Here is a 13,710-nt window from a genome sequence, read left to right as displayed (position 1 = left end):
TTTTGCAAGTGAGGATTTCAAAATGAAAATGGCACCAAGCCGGAAAAAAAGATCAATATGTGGCGCGATCTGTGACACATAATGATGTTCCCCACTATTAAAACTTTTTAAACTTTGATCATCTATATAGATCTATATACAGCTTCCATTTGCAACAAATACACCCTTGTCAGAGATTAATCTCATAAAACAAACTTCAGAGGATAAAGTATAGTCGTTTATAACAGTAATGCATAATATAATGTAAATTCAGGGATTAATAAAAAAAAAGTCATGAAATAACTCACACCTCTTAAATTTCCAAATGTATCCAAATTCAGTCACCAGTTTCTTTTTAACCAGTAATGTTGCTGCCACATCCGACCACTGTTCAATCAATCTACTACCTCTGACTGTCTGTTCCCCTAAACTGCAACCAACAATGACTAATCTGTGATTGTTGGTTTAGAGATGTTTGTTTGCATAATGCAAGTCGTCTGACTTGCTGGAAATCACATGATTTCACATGTTGGCAACAGATATCAAGTTGGATGATTTATATTCCTGTTTTTATTTTGTCTTCATTGCATTTAATTTAGCCTTGCAAAGATATTTTATTACTTATGATATCAGTGCTTATAAGTCCAGGTTTTTATCATCACTTATTCCTGCTCAGTCTTGACAAGTGGAACATAGTTATGAGTAGTGGTGGGTGGATAAGCAGTTTCACTTTGGCTCATTTCCAATTTGCATAATAAAATGTTTTTGCCTGAAGTGTTTTACATAATTTGATTTTGTCAAAGGTTGCATGGGGAGCTATACACAGACAAGGACGTAGTGGAAGGCAAACACAACCTGAGTTTGTGCTAATAGGCATAAAACAGTGCTGTGGACATTAATCATAACATATTAGTAAAGTGCCAAAACGATGGAGGCAATGTACCAATAAGTGTTTCAATGGAATCATTCAATTAATTAGCACATTTTTAAGTACTTTTTTTTATTTATATGTTGGTGGGTATTGGCCCTGTCATGATCACCTGGATCCCCTAGATCATGACGGGGGAGGTACTGAATTAACCAGTAAATGTAGTTTTTAGATTACTTTACTTCAGAACTTTCATTTTGTGCAACTTTATACATTTCAGAAGGAAACATTTGCTCCATCTTTTTGGTTTTCTTTAGTGTTAAGTGTTTTAAATAAAATGAAAAAAATCCAATATTCTTTGTCAGTATATTAATAAACGATAAAAATATATATATATTTCTGTTTAGTATTTGTATTGTAATTTCAATGATAATGTGTCCCTATTTTCTGACATTTTACAAACCAAACAATCAATCAAATCAGTTAAGCAAGAAAATAATCAGGAGATTCAGCAATAAAGAAAAGAATTAGTTGCAGTCCTATGTAGTTATAGTTAATAGTTAGCTATACCTCAACAGTAACTTGCTTATACATTAATGCATATATTAATGTACATTATTGTATATACATTAATGCATATATATGTATGTATATATATATACAGTTACAGGGGCCATTTTTCTGCATGGAGTACTTTTACCTTTAATACTTTGATTTTCCTGATTATACTTATGTAAGTCACTGGGTCGATCGACGATGCGACTCTCGATTAAGTGGACTGACTCCCGAGGAGATATTTGGGCGTAATCAGACTTGTGCAATCGAGAGCCGGGTGTTAAACATCCAAAGGAAGACACTCAAAACTTTTGCACAAGCGTTTTTCGCACTCGTGAAGAAAACAAAGATTGGCTGAAAGGCTTTATAAAGAGTTGCCTCGGAGTGTACAAGTATGTGACCCGGGTCTTCACAACGTGGAGTCGAGTTCAGCCTCCCTGGAGAAAAGATTTACTTAAGACAGTAAGTTTTCCTCCTGGTCATCTGATCGACTAGCGGAAAGAGCACAAACAATGGAAGAGACCACCAACACAGCCAGTTAGCTGCTGGTTTAACTTTGGTGCGATCCGCTCAAATATGTAGGCCAAGTCGAGGCAGCAAGTTAATACTGTGGCTATTTTCTGACTTTATGGCTGTATTCGCCGTTTTAGCTTAGTACGAAGTTAAGTTTGTTGCATAGCTAGATGTTATGGACTGATGTTTTCTTACGCGTTTAGGCATGTGTGCGCGTACTTTTAGATGTTTAAAGGGAAATACCCAGATGGGCAGGAGCAAAAATTACACCCTAAATCTAAAAAAAAGTCCCTAAAGTTAAAGTTTTAGCTCCATTACTCGTGTATTATTGGCCTGACAGAAATAAATTAGCATTGTAGACAAATTGTAAATGTTACTGCTAAAAGATACAGCACATGTGCATTGATTTCTACTTTGAACCCACAGTGAGAATCAAGCTACAGGACCTCAGGGTGTAAGAGGCGATCACCATGGCAACGCAGTTCAGTATCGATGATGCCTTTGTATTGGAGGGAGACGAGGAGGGAGCCGTGTCTGATGGAGAGACAGAGGGATGGAAGGGCAGAGACAAGGAGAGGGAAGGAGGAGAGATGACCTTCGGTCCTCTAACTTTCTCCAAACCTCAGACTCATCCCTCGCCTGCTGCCGCCGGCTCCCTTGAACACAGTAACCTAAAGTACCAGGTACACATACGCCTACTGTGTGTACAAATACAGGCCTATAAGTTGTCAACTTGAAACTGCAACTCCTTTATCATCTGCTGGTTCTTTAGAATCTGGAAAATGAAGAGGCCTTGGGCAGCAACGGCAATTACTCTTTCAATAACTTCTTCAAAATCAGGTGGGTCTTATAGGTAGGACTATTGATGTGATTTTCTTTTCCCTGCATGTTCTTTGAATGTGAGATAAAGCCTGTTTCTGCTCTCTCCACAGCGACCCTGCGAATCTGTCTTACTGCAGCTCCCAGTGGTCCTTCAGCACCTTGAGTTCTGTTACACAGCTCTCTGCACACTGCTGCGGGTAAGTTCAAACAACTCAAACACACACACTCACTCACACAGGAGCAACAACAAACACAGTTACTTCAAAATTAATGTGTTGCTCAGGTGGGTGTCCCATCCGCTGGTGAAGAAAAACAGAAGAGTCGTTCTTGCTTCATTCCTTCTCCTCATCACTGGAGTTGGTAAGTCTTAAGCAGAGCTGTTTATTACTAATTACATGTAAAATATGCAACCAGAGTTTTTTGCTGTGATAGTCTGTCCTTAAAGAGAAAATAATGTATTTCTGTCTTCTGCTGTTTACTCACGTTTTCCTCAGTTTCTCCTCATGGTTATTCTAGTGTCACAGGAATAATGTATGGCCATAATAGCTCTTACCCTTGGAGATGCTTCAGGAATTTCAATGTTTTGTGCATTTTCTTCTTGGATGAAATAGATTTAATGACATTTAAATGACTAAACGTTTAAATGAATATTACAGCACAGAAATAGGTTTATATGATAGAAGAGTGCATCATATGAAATTGTACATGTACTCCATTATTTTGTTATTAACACACTGCTTTGAATAGTTCTGCAAGTTTACAAGTTTCAGGTAGTTTGTTCAGTGTTGTGTCATTCAGTGACATGCTTGGCACACTGAACTTTGTCCCCTTGTTGATCCTCTCTGTATAACAGATCTTTTCCTGTTATGTAAGTTAATTACAAATATTTAAATGCTAGAAATATACTGGGTTGTTTCCCACCTCACTGATGTGCTTTTGTATCATTTCTTTTTAGCTCTTATTTTCACAGGTGTTGTCATACAGCTGAATCCAAATGCAGGTAAGCACATGAAACCAGGTAGGTAAACTTTATGACTTCTGTGTCCAGAGATGACACAATAAGTCTGTTAGTCCAGATGCAATATTCTCTGCAATAATTTAAGCATTATTAACAAGCATATAATGCTAAATGTGTGTAGGGGATATTTCAAAAGAAAAGTTATGCTTAAAACATCAGAAAAGTAAAAGTTAAAAAAAAGAAAACCAAAACGGTAGATTGTTGAGTGAAAAGCAGAGACAGAAAATTACCAAATCAGAAACAAATCAACATTTTACAACAAAATACTAACAACTAACACATAATACATTTGAAATAAAGTACTAATTACAAAACATTTCTATTTAATGAAACAAAATTTACAAATTACTAAAAAGAAGTCTTTGTCTCTCGGCGTATTTAAATGGTATAATTCAGGACTGTTTAGATTGGAGTCTAGCTTGGTGACTCAATGTGTAATCTTGTCTTTATATTCATCTTGTGACACCATCACACACACTGGAGCTGGAAAAACAAAAAAAGTATGGGACAGTCGGGTCCACGGTGTTATGATGATCCAGAAGATGGCAAAAGTTCAGTTTTAAGATATAAGTTAATTAGTGAGCTTTCGACAGACTTCATTACCTTTTGACAGAGCCAGGCTAGCTGTTTCCAGTCTTTGTGCTAAGCTAAGTTAACATTCTCACCTGACTCCCGGCTAGAAACAAATAAGCATAGTTCCCAAAATGTTGAACTATTCCTTTAATGTTTGGTTACATTGGTTAGTGTTGGTGACTGTGGGTTGTAACTAATGAAACTGTCCTTACAGGTGTTTCAAGTGCTATTTTCTTTGTACCTGGATTTCTTCTCTTCATCCCTGGAGGTAAATTGACCATTTGGTTCCTAGAACTTTTGTTTTACTTGACCTTGGGCCTGTACCAGTAAATGCACATCTTGTTTAATGACATTACAATGTCATTCCCTGTATTTCCCCCAGTGTACCATGTGATATACATCAGCTGTGCTGTCCGTGGGAGACGAGGCTTCAAATTGTTCTACCTGCCTTATTTTGAAAAATGACATTTTATGAGACACTACATTTTCACTACATTTCTTTGTTTGCTCTCTCAAAATGAATTGTATTTTGTCACTTGTCACATTTGTCAACGTATTGTCACATGGTTGTTTTTTCTTGTCATTGTAATGACCACTACTAATTCAACCACTCAGTGCCTCGACTATGTTTCCACTACATGAACTGACATTGCTGTATGTGTACACGAGAAAGAAGGAGATTGGTCTTGCCTGTGTTTTAAGTGTTGTGTGAATAATGACTGTGAAACTACAATAAAACATTTGTATATTTTAATTTGTGTCAGTTGAGATCATTTTCGAGACAAGGGAAAAGTAAGAGCTCCCAGTATGCTTCGAGTCTATAGAGAGTATATAGACTGGGGTGGGGTCAAACCTGCAGCTCTGCTTGAGTAAAAAATAATCTATGACGAGGTTTGTGATTCAGAACTGAAAAGTTCAACAAAGGCAAAGTTACCTCAGTGGCTTGTGGTAAAATCCTCTAATGCACACTTCTTGTCTTGGTTTCAAAATTACCTTATCCTGCCTATACCGTGGTCATTTGCCAAAATAAAATGAAGAGAAATACCTTCAGCTATTTTTGATTGTCTGAATTTGGGTTTAGTTTACGGGGTTTGCTACAGTTTCATCTTGTTGCCATGGTTACAAAGGTTTTATTAGTAAATCAATGGCCAGTTTACAACATAGATTAAACTCAAGTACAATAGTTTTAATGCACACCCTCCGGCCAATCAGAAACTAATATGCACCCAGACTGTATGAAGCTGTTTATTGTGATTTGCTGGTTTTCTAATCAGTTGCCACCTCCGCTTTAAATGAATTAATGCTGAATACAGCAGTGTGTATATTACACAGAGTACCCTCTATTTATTGGTTTTCACACTTGGTTTAGCAATCCTTCATGAAATCCTCAAATCCTCATGAAAACTCAAAAATATAAACTTGTAGCATATAAACTGTGATAAAGATTAAGTTATGATTTTTACTAATACTAAATTCCAGCACTGTCAATAACTGCCGGTGGAAAACATGGATCTTCTGCCATCACTATGATGTGCAAAGAGCTTGTACTCGAGGCCAATTGTGAAAGTGAAAACCGTATAACAAATTCATTTAAAGTCATTACAAATCAGAAAAGGTTGAGATACCATAAACGATTGTTAGACCAAAGGTATTCACTAACAAGGAAACTGGCTGTCAAATTAGTTACATTCTCTTTCATGACACCAGCAAAAGATCAACATTAAGTCCCCATAGGAAGAATGGCACAAACATAGCCAACAAATAAATCAAATTAAAAATAAAAACATAATTTAATTTAATTTTAAAAAGTAAAATTAAATTGAGTAAAATACATAACTGTTAGCTCAACAGTAGGAGCTAATACAGTGGCTAGCTTGGTTAGCAGCAAACTTATCGCAGGAAAACTAAATTAACAAATGGTGAATGAACAATTACTAAACAGCTATAATAAAAAGAGCACTGACTGTTAATGCGCCAACAAGAGCATTTAGGGCGTAGACATAAGATGTCTGTCAATATTTTATGTCAATATTTGCTTGGTTACAGATGTGACAGTTCACTGTTCTGTAACATCATGTACATTCACAATGTCTCTAAGACACAGGTAGTAAGTAGTACTATCCAGTTTTATCATACATTTTAACTGGCATTTAGTTATTTTGCATTTGCTGACATTTCATGAGTACACAATTGAACAAATGTTTTGTTTTCAACAGATAATTATCCTAAAATATGACTAAATAGTTGGCGTTTGGCTTTGCTTTTGGAGGCTAAAATAAAAAGCTTATTTGGGTACTTTACAAGCTTTAGGCTTACACATAAGCAGAAGAAATGCCCTAAAACATGAAAGGCTCAAAGAAATGAGTCATTCAGCAGAGCATCCATATACACACCAATGAGTACACTCATCTCTGTATAAACCCTGAAACAGAGGTACATCAGGTACCAATTTAAATGTGGCAATAAAATCAGCCAGTTTAGATAAAAGGTGAAATGACACACCTACACATCTAAGGTACACCCACACAACAGTTTTCAGTCATTTTTCTGCTCTCAGAACTGTGTAGGTGTGAAAGGCTCTAATTTACTGACATCTCTTACACTCGACTGTATTTTGTCGCACCTATTAGGGAACACCAACTTTTACCATCCTTGTGAAATGCAGCTACTTTTTCTCTGGATAATGTTTCTTCAGTTGCAGTGTCGTACACATTGATCTTCAGTCCTGGCCCTTGGGAAACCCTACTATTTTTCAATCAAGAACTACTGCACTCTCCGAGTGCCAGGCAGTTATCAACCCAGTAGGATAGACAACCAGCATAATGCCTCCTCCTTTTGTGGGCAATATTTTAAACTCAGCTCTTTAGAGATCAAAATATTCTGCTGCAGTTCTGGCCTATTTAAACCCTGAAACAACCAGTGCTCATTTTCGCAGTGGCAAGGCATGTGGTGAATGTGTGAGGAAGCTAAAATCAATCTATTTAGATGTGAAGTGACAAGAAACCACATAGAAATCACAGTATGACATTTAGACTGCAGATTTAGGTTTACATAAAAAACAAACAATGCATCATATACTGTATGTACGAGTATTACATTCAGCAGAAAATATTGCAAAGCTGTCATTATGTCAACAGAAATACTCACAATGAAGTCTGTGGATTATCCAGAGTAACTGGGACATTATTTCTGGAAAGTCACGTTGCTGTTGAACGTTTTCAATGCTGTGAACTAACCTATTGATTAATTATTACTATTAATTGATGTGGCTTCGTACCAGAGAGGTTAGTAAGAAAATCATTTTCTTAATAATTTGGATAAATTGACTTATTAACTTCTATCTTCTACCACATTGGATGTGTGTAATACCTATGCATGGCTTGTGATGTGATACTGTATGTGCTGTACACAGTGGTGGAAGAAGTATGCAGATACTTAAGCACTACTGTAAGTAGTGAGTACTGCAATTTAAGAATACAAGCCCCACACACAGAAAGTTAGTAAAGTAAAGGTTCAGACGTGTTAGCAGAAAAATTTACACAAGTAACAAAAGTAAAAGTACTCTTTAGGGAACAGAATAGCTTCTGTCAGTGTTATATTATGGTTCTTATTACGCATATACATTTACCACATTACTGCACAACCTGTCTACAGTACAGTTTATTCATTTTATCACTACCAGTCTAAGTATTGTGTCTTATATAAAATTTTATTTTATTCTATTTTATATATAGTATGTACCTTTTATTCCTATATTTTAAAGGCAGAATGAGTAGGATTTTCCTAAAAAGCTATATATAGACCCATAAAAATAATCCCTCTAAATCATCACTTATGACTCACTAGCAAGTGGCGGTGGGACTATAAAAACGCAATCAGGTGCCAGATTGTAAACACGCATCCAAGAGGAATGCTGTGTTTACAAACTGCAACTGTCGCATCCTCCTCATTGTGCCTTTAACTTCTGCAGTATTTTATGTCTTATGTTTTAGATTCTCAATTTTTTACTAACATGATTTTCTGTTTATACATTTTGTGTGAGCATTGTTGGAGGGAGCCTGAGAACAAAGACTTTTATTGCCAATGGCTGCTTCACTGTAATTGTGCACATGACAAATAAAGCACTTGATATCATTACTTATTATAATAATGCATCAGTATTAGTAATGCATCAATGTTGCAGCTGGTTGTGGTGAAGAATCGATATGCTGTTGGGTAGATTAACCTATAGTAATGCATTGTATTTTATATGCTCCTCATAGATTTCGTATATAAAACCTCCATCTGCTACTAGTGACTAGTACAGCTGTTAAATAAATACTTAAGTAAAGAACAAGTACCTTAGACAGTTGAATATTTTGTCCTATGCTATTATGGTATTGAAAAAGAAGTACAAAAAAAAAGCCTAGCCTCTACCATAATGCCACTTACGCAGTCTACATGTAGAGGGCGCTCTGAGGCCTAAAGTGAAAGGGCTGGCTTCGGCAAACATCGTCATCTGTCGTGAACTGAGACTCGGTCAAGGATGGAGGAAGAGGCACGCAAGCTTCTCGAAGAAGGAATAAGAAAGAAATTGTTCAGTCCTGGTAAAGGAGAGCTATCGACCTTTCCCAATGGAACCAAGGTAAAACTGCAGTGACAACGGTCGTACATGTTGAGTGTAGTCCTCTGAATTAGTTTAAGAAATGCGACGAAGCACGTTAGCTAATGCTATCACCAGCTTGGCTAACATATTAGACTGTCAGTTAAACTAGCTAGATTAATGTTAACATTACACCAAATGCATTGTGCTTGTATACAAACACCGCTGACAAGCTTGTGAGCGTGGCAGCCTTTGTGGCGATACAACGTTAGATTTGATACGGTATGTTTTTTAGCCGGGTTAGATTTTTTTCCTATTTTTTCCCCCATCTGATGGTAAAACAGGGGCGGGACAGGATGACATGTGTATATGGATGCTGATTGGTCGGCACGCCATGTCAATCAATTTTCCACTGTTGTGATTGGTCAGAATATGATGGAGCCTAGACGCACTGCAGGCCTGTCAGAGAAGTGCAGATTGCTCTTTTGTTTCTAGTAAACAAGCAATCGGCTGCATCGATCTCGTAACCTTAAAATGATTATGTCACAATAGTTATTTTAACCAGATAGCTGTATTGACAAGTGTTTAATGTTGTTCGTGTTCGTCTTATCGCTGTTCTACCAGGTGGTTTTCCACTACCGCACCAGCCTGTGTGATGGCAAAGTGTTGGATGACTCCAGGACCATGGGGGGCCGCAGCAAACCCATGGAGCTCATCTTGGGCAAGAAGTTTAAACTAGCTGTGTGGGAGAGAGTGATCATCACCATGAGACAAGGCGAAATTTCAGAATTTACCTGCGACACTAAGGTTAGTGAGCAGGCCATTTGGGATGTAAATTGTCTTCACTTATATGGTGCTTTTCAACCTTAACGGTTCCCAAAGCGCTTTACAGATCAGGTCCCATTCACTCACACATTCACACATTGATGGCAACCGAGCTGTCATGCAAGGTGCTGGCCTCCATCGGGAGCAACTTAGGGTTGAGTGTCCTGCTGTACCTCCTGTGCGACAGTGCTAACCATTGCACCACCATGCCATGTTAGGGTAGTAATCTTGTTCTTTCTGTGCATTGACTGTTTCTGTTCACCCCTCAGCATACAGCACTGTACCCGCTCGTGTCTCAGTCCTTGAGAAACATCAGTGCTGGTAAGGACCCCCTGGAAGGCCAGAGGCACTGCTGCGGCATCGCCCAGATCCACTCCCACCACTCTCTAGGACACAAGGACCTGGATCAGCTTCAGGCCAGTCCACAGCCTCTTGTCTTCAGCATCGAGCTGCTGGAGGTGAGCAGTCACAGGAGAGAGTTTAATATGAATGGTGGTATTTTATTGGGTTGTACTCAGAACAGTGTTGTTTGAGCACCAACGCAATACCTGAGTTTTGGTACCAATATCTTTTTGTTTGTACAAAAGAAGCAAAAGTTCTCAAATGTTGCCAGAGCAAAAGGAGCTCTACAAGAATGTGAATATAAATTTCTATTCAATTTATATTGATACTTATCAAGATTACAGATCTGATCAAAAATTTGATGCCAGCTTTCGGTGCCTGACAGTTGTCAATACTGACAGTGCCAAAAATTTGGAAACACCTCTCAGTATAATGCAGTCCAATATGACACCATCACTGTCATAGAGTTGGATGAACTCCTTTAAAACACAGTCTCAGCAAAAACTGAAGCTTATAAGCCTCCCACTAAGATGGGATTCATTGTATGAATTTTATAATGAATTACATTAGATTGCAGAGGTGCACCTAATACACTGTAATATATATGTATCATATGTTGCATGTTGTATATGAGTTGCTACAGTTTCACTTTCCTACAGTGTAAGCCCCAGCTGCCACTGATCTTCTGTCTCTTTCTGTGCTCAGGTTCTGCCTCCGGGATCGTTTCAGCTCGACGTGTGGGCTATGACCGACACAGAGAAACTCCAGCTTGTGCCTCAGATCCACGAGGAGGGCAATGTGCTTTTCAACCAGGGCCAAATTAAGGAAGCCACAGAGAAGTACTATAATGGCATTGCCTGCCTCAAAAACCTACAGATGAAGGTTAGGGCACAGTTCAATACAAAAGAAAAGAGATCACATCCAGTTTTGTAGTTTCCATTTTCTTTAGTGTGCACACTAAAAGGCAATGACATGCATTGTCTAACTCCTCTCTGTGACTTTTGTCTCCCCTTTCAGGAGCATCCTGGAGATGAAGCATGGGTAAAATTGGACCATATGATCACACCACTGCTCCTCAACTATTGCCAGTGCAAGCTGCTCCAGGGCCAGTACTATGAAGTTATTGAACACTGCACATCCTTGATCTTCAAGTACGAGGGTAAGGCATTGTTGTTGGTGCTGTTCAAGAACCAGCAGATATGAAAGATTTGTGCTACTGCAGATTTTAAGTATTTGTGATTTCAAAGAGGGAGCTGTCTATCTGGTGCTCACTTGACTGCACCCTCCTCCACAATACCTTGCTATGGTATTGGGATACATTTTATGTTGTAGCTACAGAAAGAAACAATTACTCCTCCTGTCTAGCTACTTTTTTTCAGGTGTAATTTTGATTGTTAGCACATGATGTATGATACTTTGGGTCCGATTGCTGTGTTGACAGCAGATCTGAAATTGTTACATTCTGTGTTCGTATTTGAAAAACAAAATCTACAACTCTAAGTTATTCCCTGTGGTTTATTTATACCGTATAATAGCTATTGCTGTCACTTGTATAGCAATACATTTTTACTAGAAAATCTACTGCACAGCTTACATAGTAAAAACAGTCAAATGTGGCATGATACACAACCATATATTTTAAAGCAACTTCATACCTAACTTATACCTCGTAGACTGGTTATTATACATAGATTACATTTACTTTATTTATCCAACCTAACACCATTTTATCTCATACTGTCTTCACACACAACAACTAGGCTTAATCAGGGTTCATGAGTCTGACATACAACTGTAATGTAGTGGTTAAACCATGTGGCCAGTAGACGTTAGATGTTATTTTAGCTTAACAAAAGCTCCTATTGTCATTATCCTGGGAGCGATCATCCTCCTTGTGTCGTTCCAAACTCAGCCCTGTCCTTTTAATTGTTTACCATATTAAGTTATTGATAACAATGTCCGTGGTCTTTTTCCCAACTTGCATTTACGTGCATATGAAGAATTGTCATTCATTTTCTTTCTAACAGACAATGTCAAGGCCTTCTACAAGCGGGCTAAGGCCCACGCTGCAGTGTGGAATGAGGCAGAGGCTCGGGGGGACTTTGCTAAGGTCTTGGAGCTGGACCCCTCTCTGGAGTCGTCAGTTGCCAAAGAGCTGAGGGCCATGGAGGAGAGGATCCGCAACAAAGACAAAGAGGAAAAGGGTCGCTACAAAGGCCTATTCAACACACCACCAGCCACTGCCACTACAGTCAGTCTACTTCAAGTTTTTTAAATTGCAACTATCTCCTATCTGGCCACAAGATAGTCCATTGAATCATATTTGTTATAACATCATGTATTAGAAATTAAAAGACATATCTGCTCTGCCTCCTCACAGGGTTGAATCTCACAGTGGGTTGGAACAAGAGGGACACCTGTGAATTTCAAGATGGAGGAGAAACAGAAGACACTGCTGGTGTTTCAGTTTTATCCATGCATCCTAACCAAACACTCGGCCACACTGCCCTTTGTGGTACACGCAGAAACATCCTCACACACTTTCAGTTCATACACACAAATGCACCCAAAAGTCACGCATTTATATACCAAGGTGCGATTTTCATTCCTGCCTTATGCCTCTAAACTCCCTCGTTAAATGTAAACTTCAGTCTTTGTTTAGGAAATGCTGACATTTTCAGCTTGACTTTAATGAAAGTCCAAAAATCCCCATAGCAACCATTGGTCTGTCTTGGCTAGCAGCACCATTCATTCTTAGTATTGTGGTCTTCAGTCTAATGGAACTCTGAATTCCATGTTCTTACTTATGTTCTAGCCTGTTGTGGTTTCAGAAATGTGTACATTCTTGGTAAATAACTTGCTCGCAGTAATGGGTGACCTGCAGAATGTCATGCTGAATGTTCACAGGATTTGCTGCAGAAAGAATTTCTTTTAGATTTAATGATGAATTTATCGGTTGCATTGCAATCTATATAGCAAACATCAATTGGCCACATTATTAGAAAAAAGTAGCTTAAGCATTTTATGTTGTCTTGCTTTCTCTGGAATATGTGCAGAGCTGTTGAATAATCCTACAATTACTCTTATTCAGTAATCGTAGCCCAACAAGTAGAGGTTTCAACGGTTTCCAGACAGAAATGCTGTCCCTTCAGAAATCCCAGGAATACTTTTTTTTTTTTTGCACAAGCCACATTATGTACTCACATGCCTTGCACCACCAGACCCCCCCCCCCCCCTTTCTATCTTGGTCACAGCGGAAGCAGTGGGAAAAAGCAGGAGACCATTATCTCCTGGTAGATGTGACTGGGAAACCGAGCTGTCTGTGACAATCATTAAATTACACACATGGACTTGTTGTCTTTGCTTTCTCCTATGTACTTATTTCATGTATGTAAGAAATATCATTATGTTGTTTTTGTCTATATGTACTTGGCAAAAGCCCCAGTATCTCCTTCACTTTTTTTCTCTTCATGTGAAGCAGCGGGTCGGTCGCCCAACCTGTCTGAAGTGAGTTGTTATTGAGGTTGTGATTATGTAACTGAAAATAAATGTGTTTATCCCCAGCTTTGCATTTTTTAAAAACATTTGACATGCAGGCAGATGTCTAATCAATGTCCTTTTGTATTGTTGCAA

General features: G+C 38.3%; 2 protein-coding genes across 2 annotated transcripts; both read left to right on the top strand.

The window, feature by feature from the left end:
• Positions 1 to 1,688: 1,688 nt before the first annotated feature.
• tmem134 (transmembrane protein 134) lies at positions 1,689 to 5,082 on the top strand. Its single transcript, XM_070923287.1, has 8 exons — positions 1,689 to 1,864; positions 2,342 to 2,598; positions 2,688 to 2,755; positions 2,848 to 2,934; positions 3,021 to 3,097; positions 3,693 to 3,737; positions 4,543 to 4,596; positions 4,711 to 5,082. The coding sequence occupies exons 2-8, from the start codon at positions 2,386 to 2,388 to the stop codon at positions 4,791 to 4,793; spliced, it is 627 nt and encodes a 208-aa protein (XP_070779388.1). The 5' UTR covers positions 1,689 to 1,864; positions 2,342 to 2,385; the 3' UTR covers positions 4,794 to 5,082.
• Positions 5,083 to 8,843: 3,761 nt separating this feature from the next.
• On the top strand, positions 8,844 to 13,640 carry aip (aryl hydrocarbon receptor interacting protein). The gene is made up of 7 exons (XM_070917660.1): positions 8,844 to 8,952; positions 9,535 to 9,717; positions 10,005 to 10,193; positions 10,783 to 10,959; positions 11,095 to 11,236; positions 12,105 to 12,328; positions 12,458 to 13,640. Exons 1-7 carry the CDS (start codon positions 8,854 to 8,856, stop codon positions 12,461 to 12,463), a joined length of 1,020 nt encoding a protein of 339 aa, XP_070773761.1. The 5' UTR covers positions 8,844 to 8,853; the 3' UTR covers positions 12,464 to 13,640.
• Positions 13,641 to 13,710: the final 70 nt, after the last annotated feature.

The sequence above is a fragment of the Enoplosus armatus genome, chromosome 2 (assembly GCF_043641665.1).
Source record: "Enoplosus armatus isolate fEnoArm2 chromosome 2, fEnoArm2.hap1, whole genome shotgun sequence".
NCBI lineage: Eukaryota > Metazoa > Chordata > Actinopteri > Centrarchiformes > Enoplosidae > Enoplosus > Enoplosus armatus.
The sequence above is the reverse complement of the archived record's forward strand: the minus strand, read 5'-3'. Positions and strand labels throughout refer to the sequence as shown.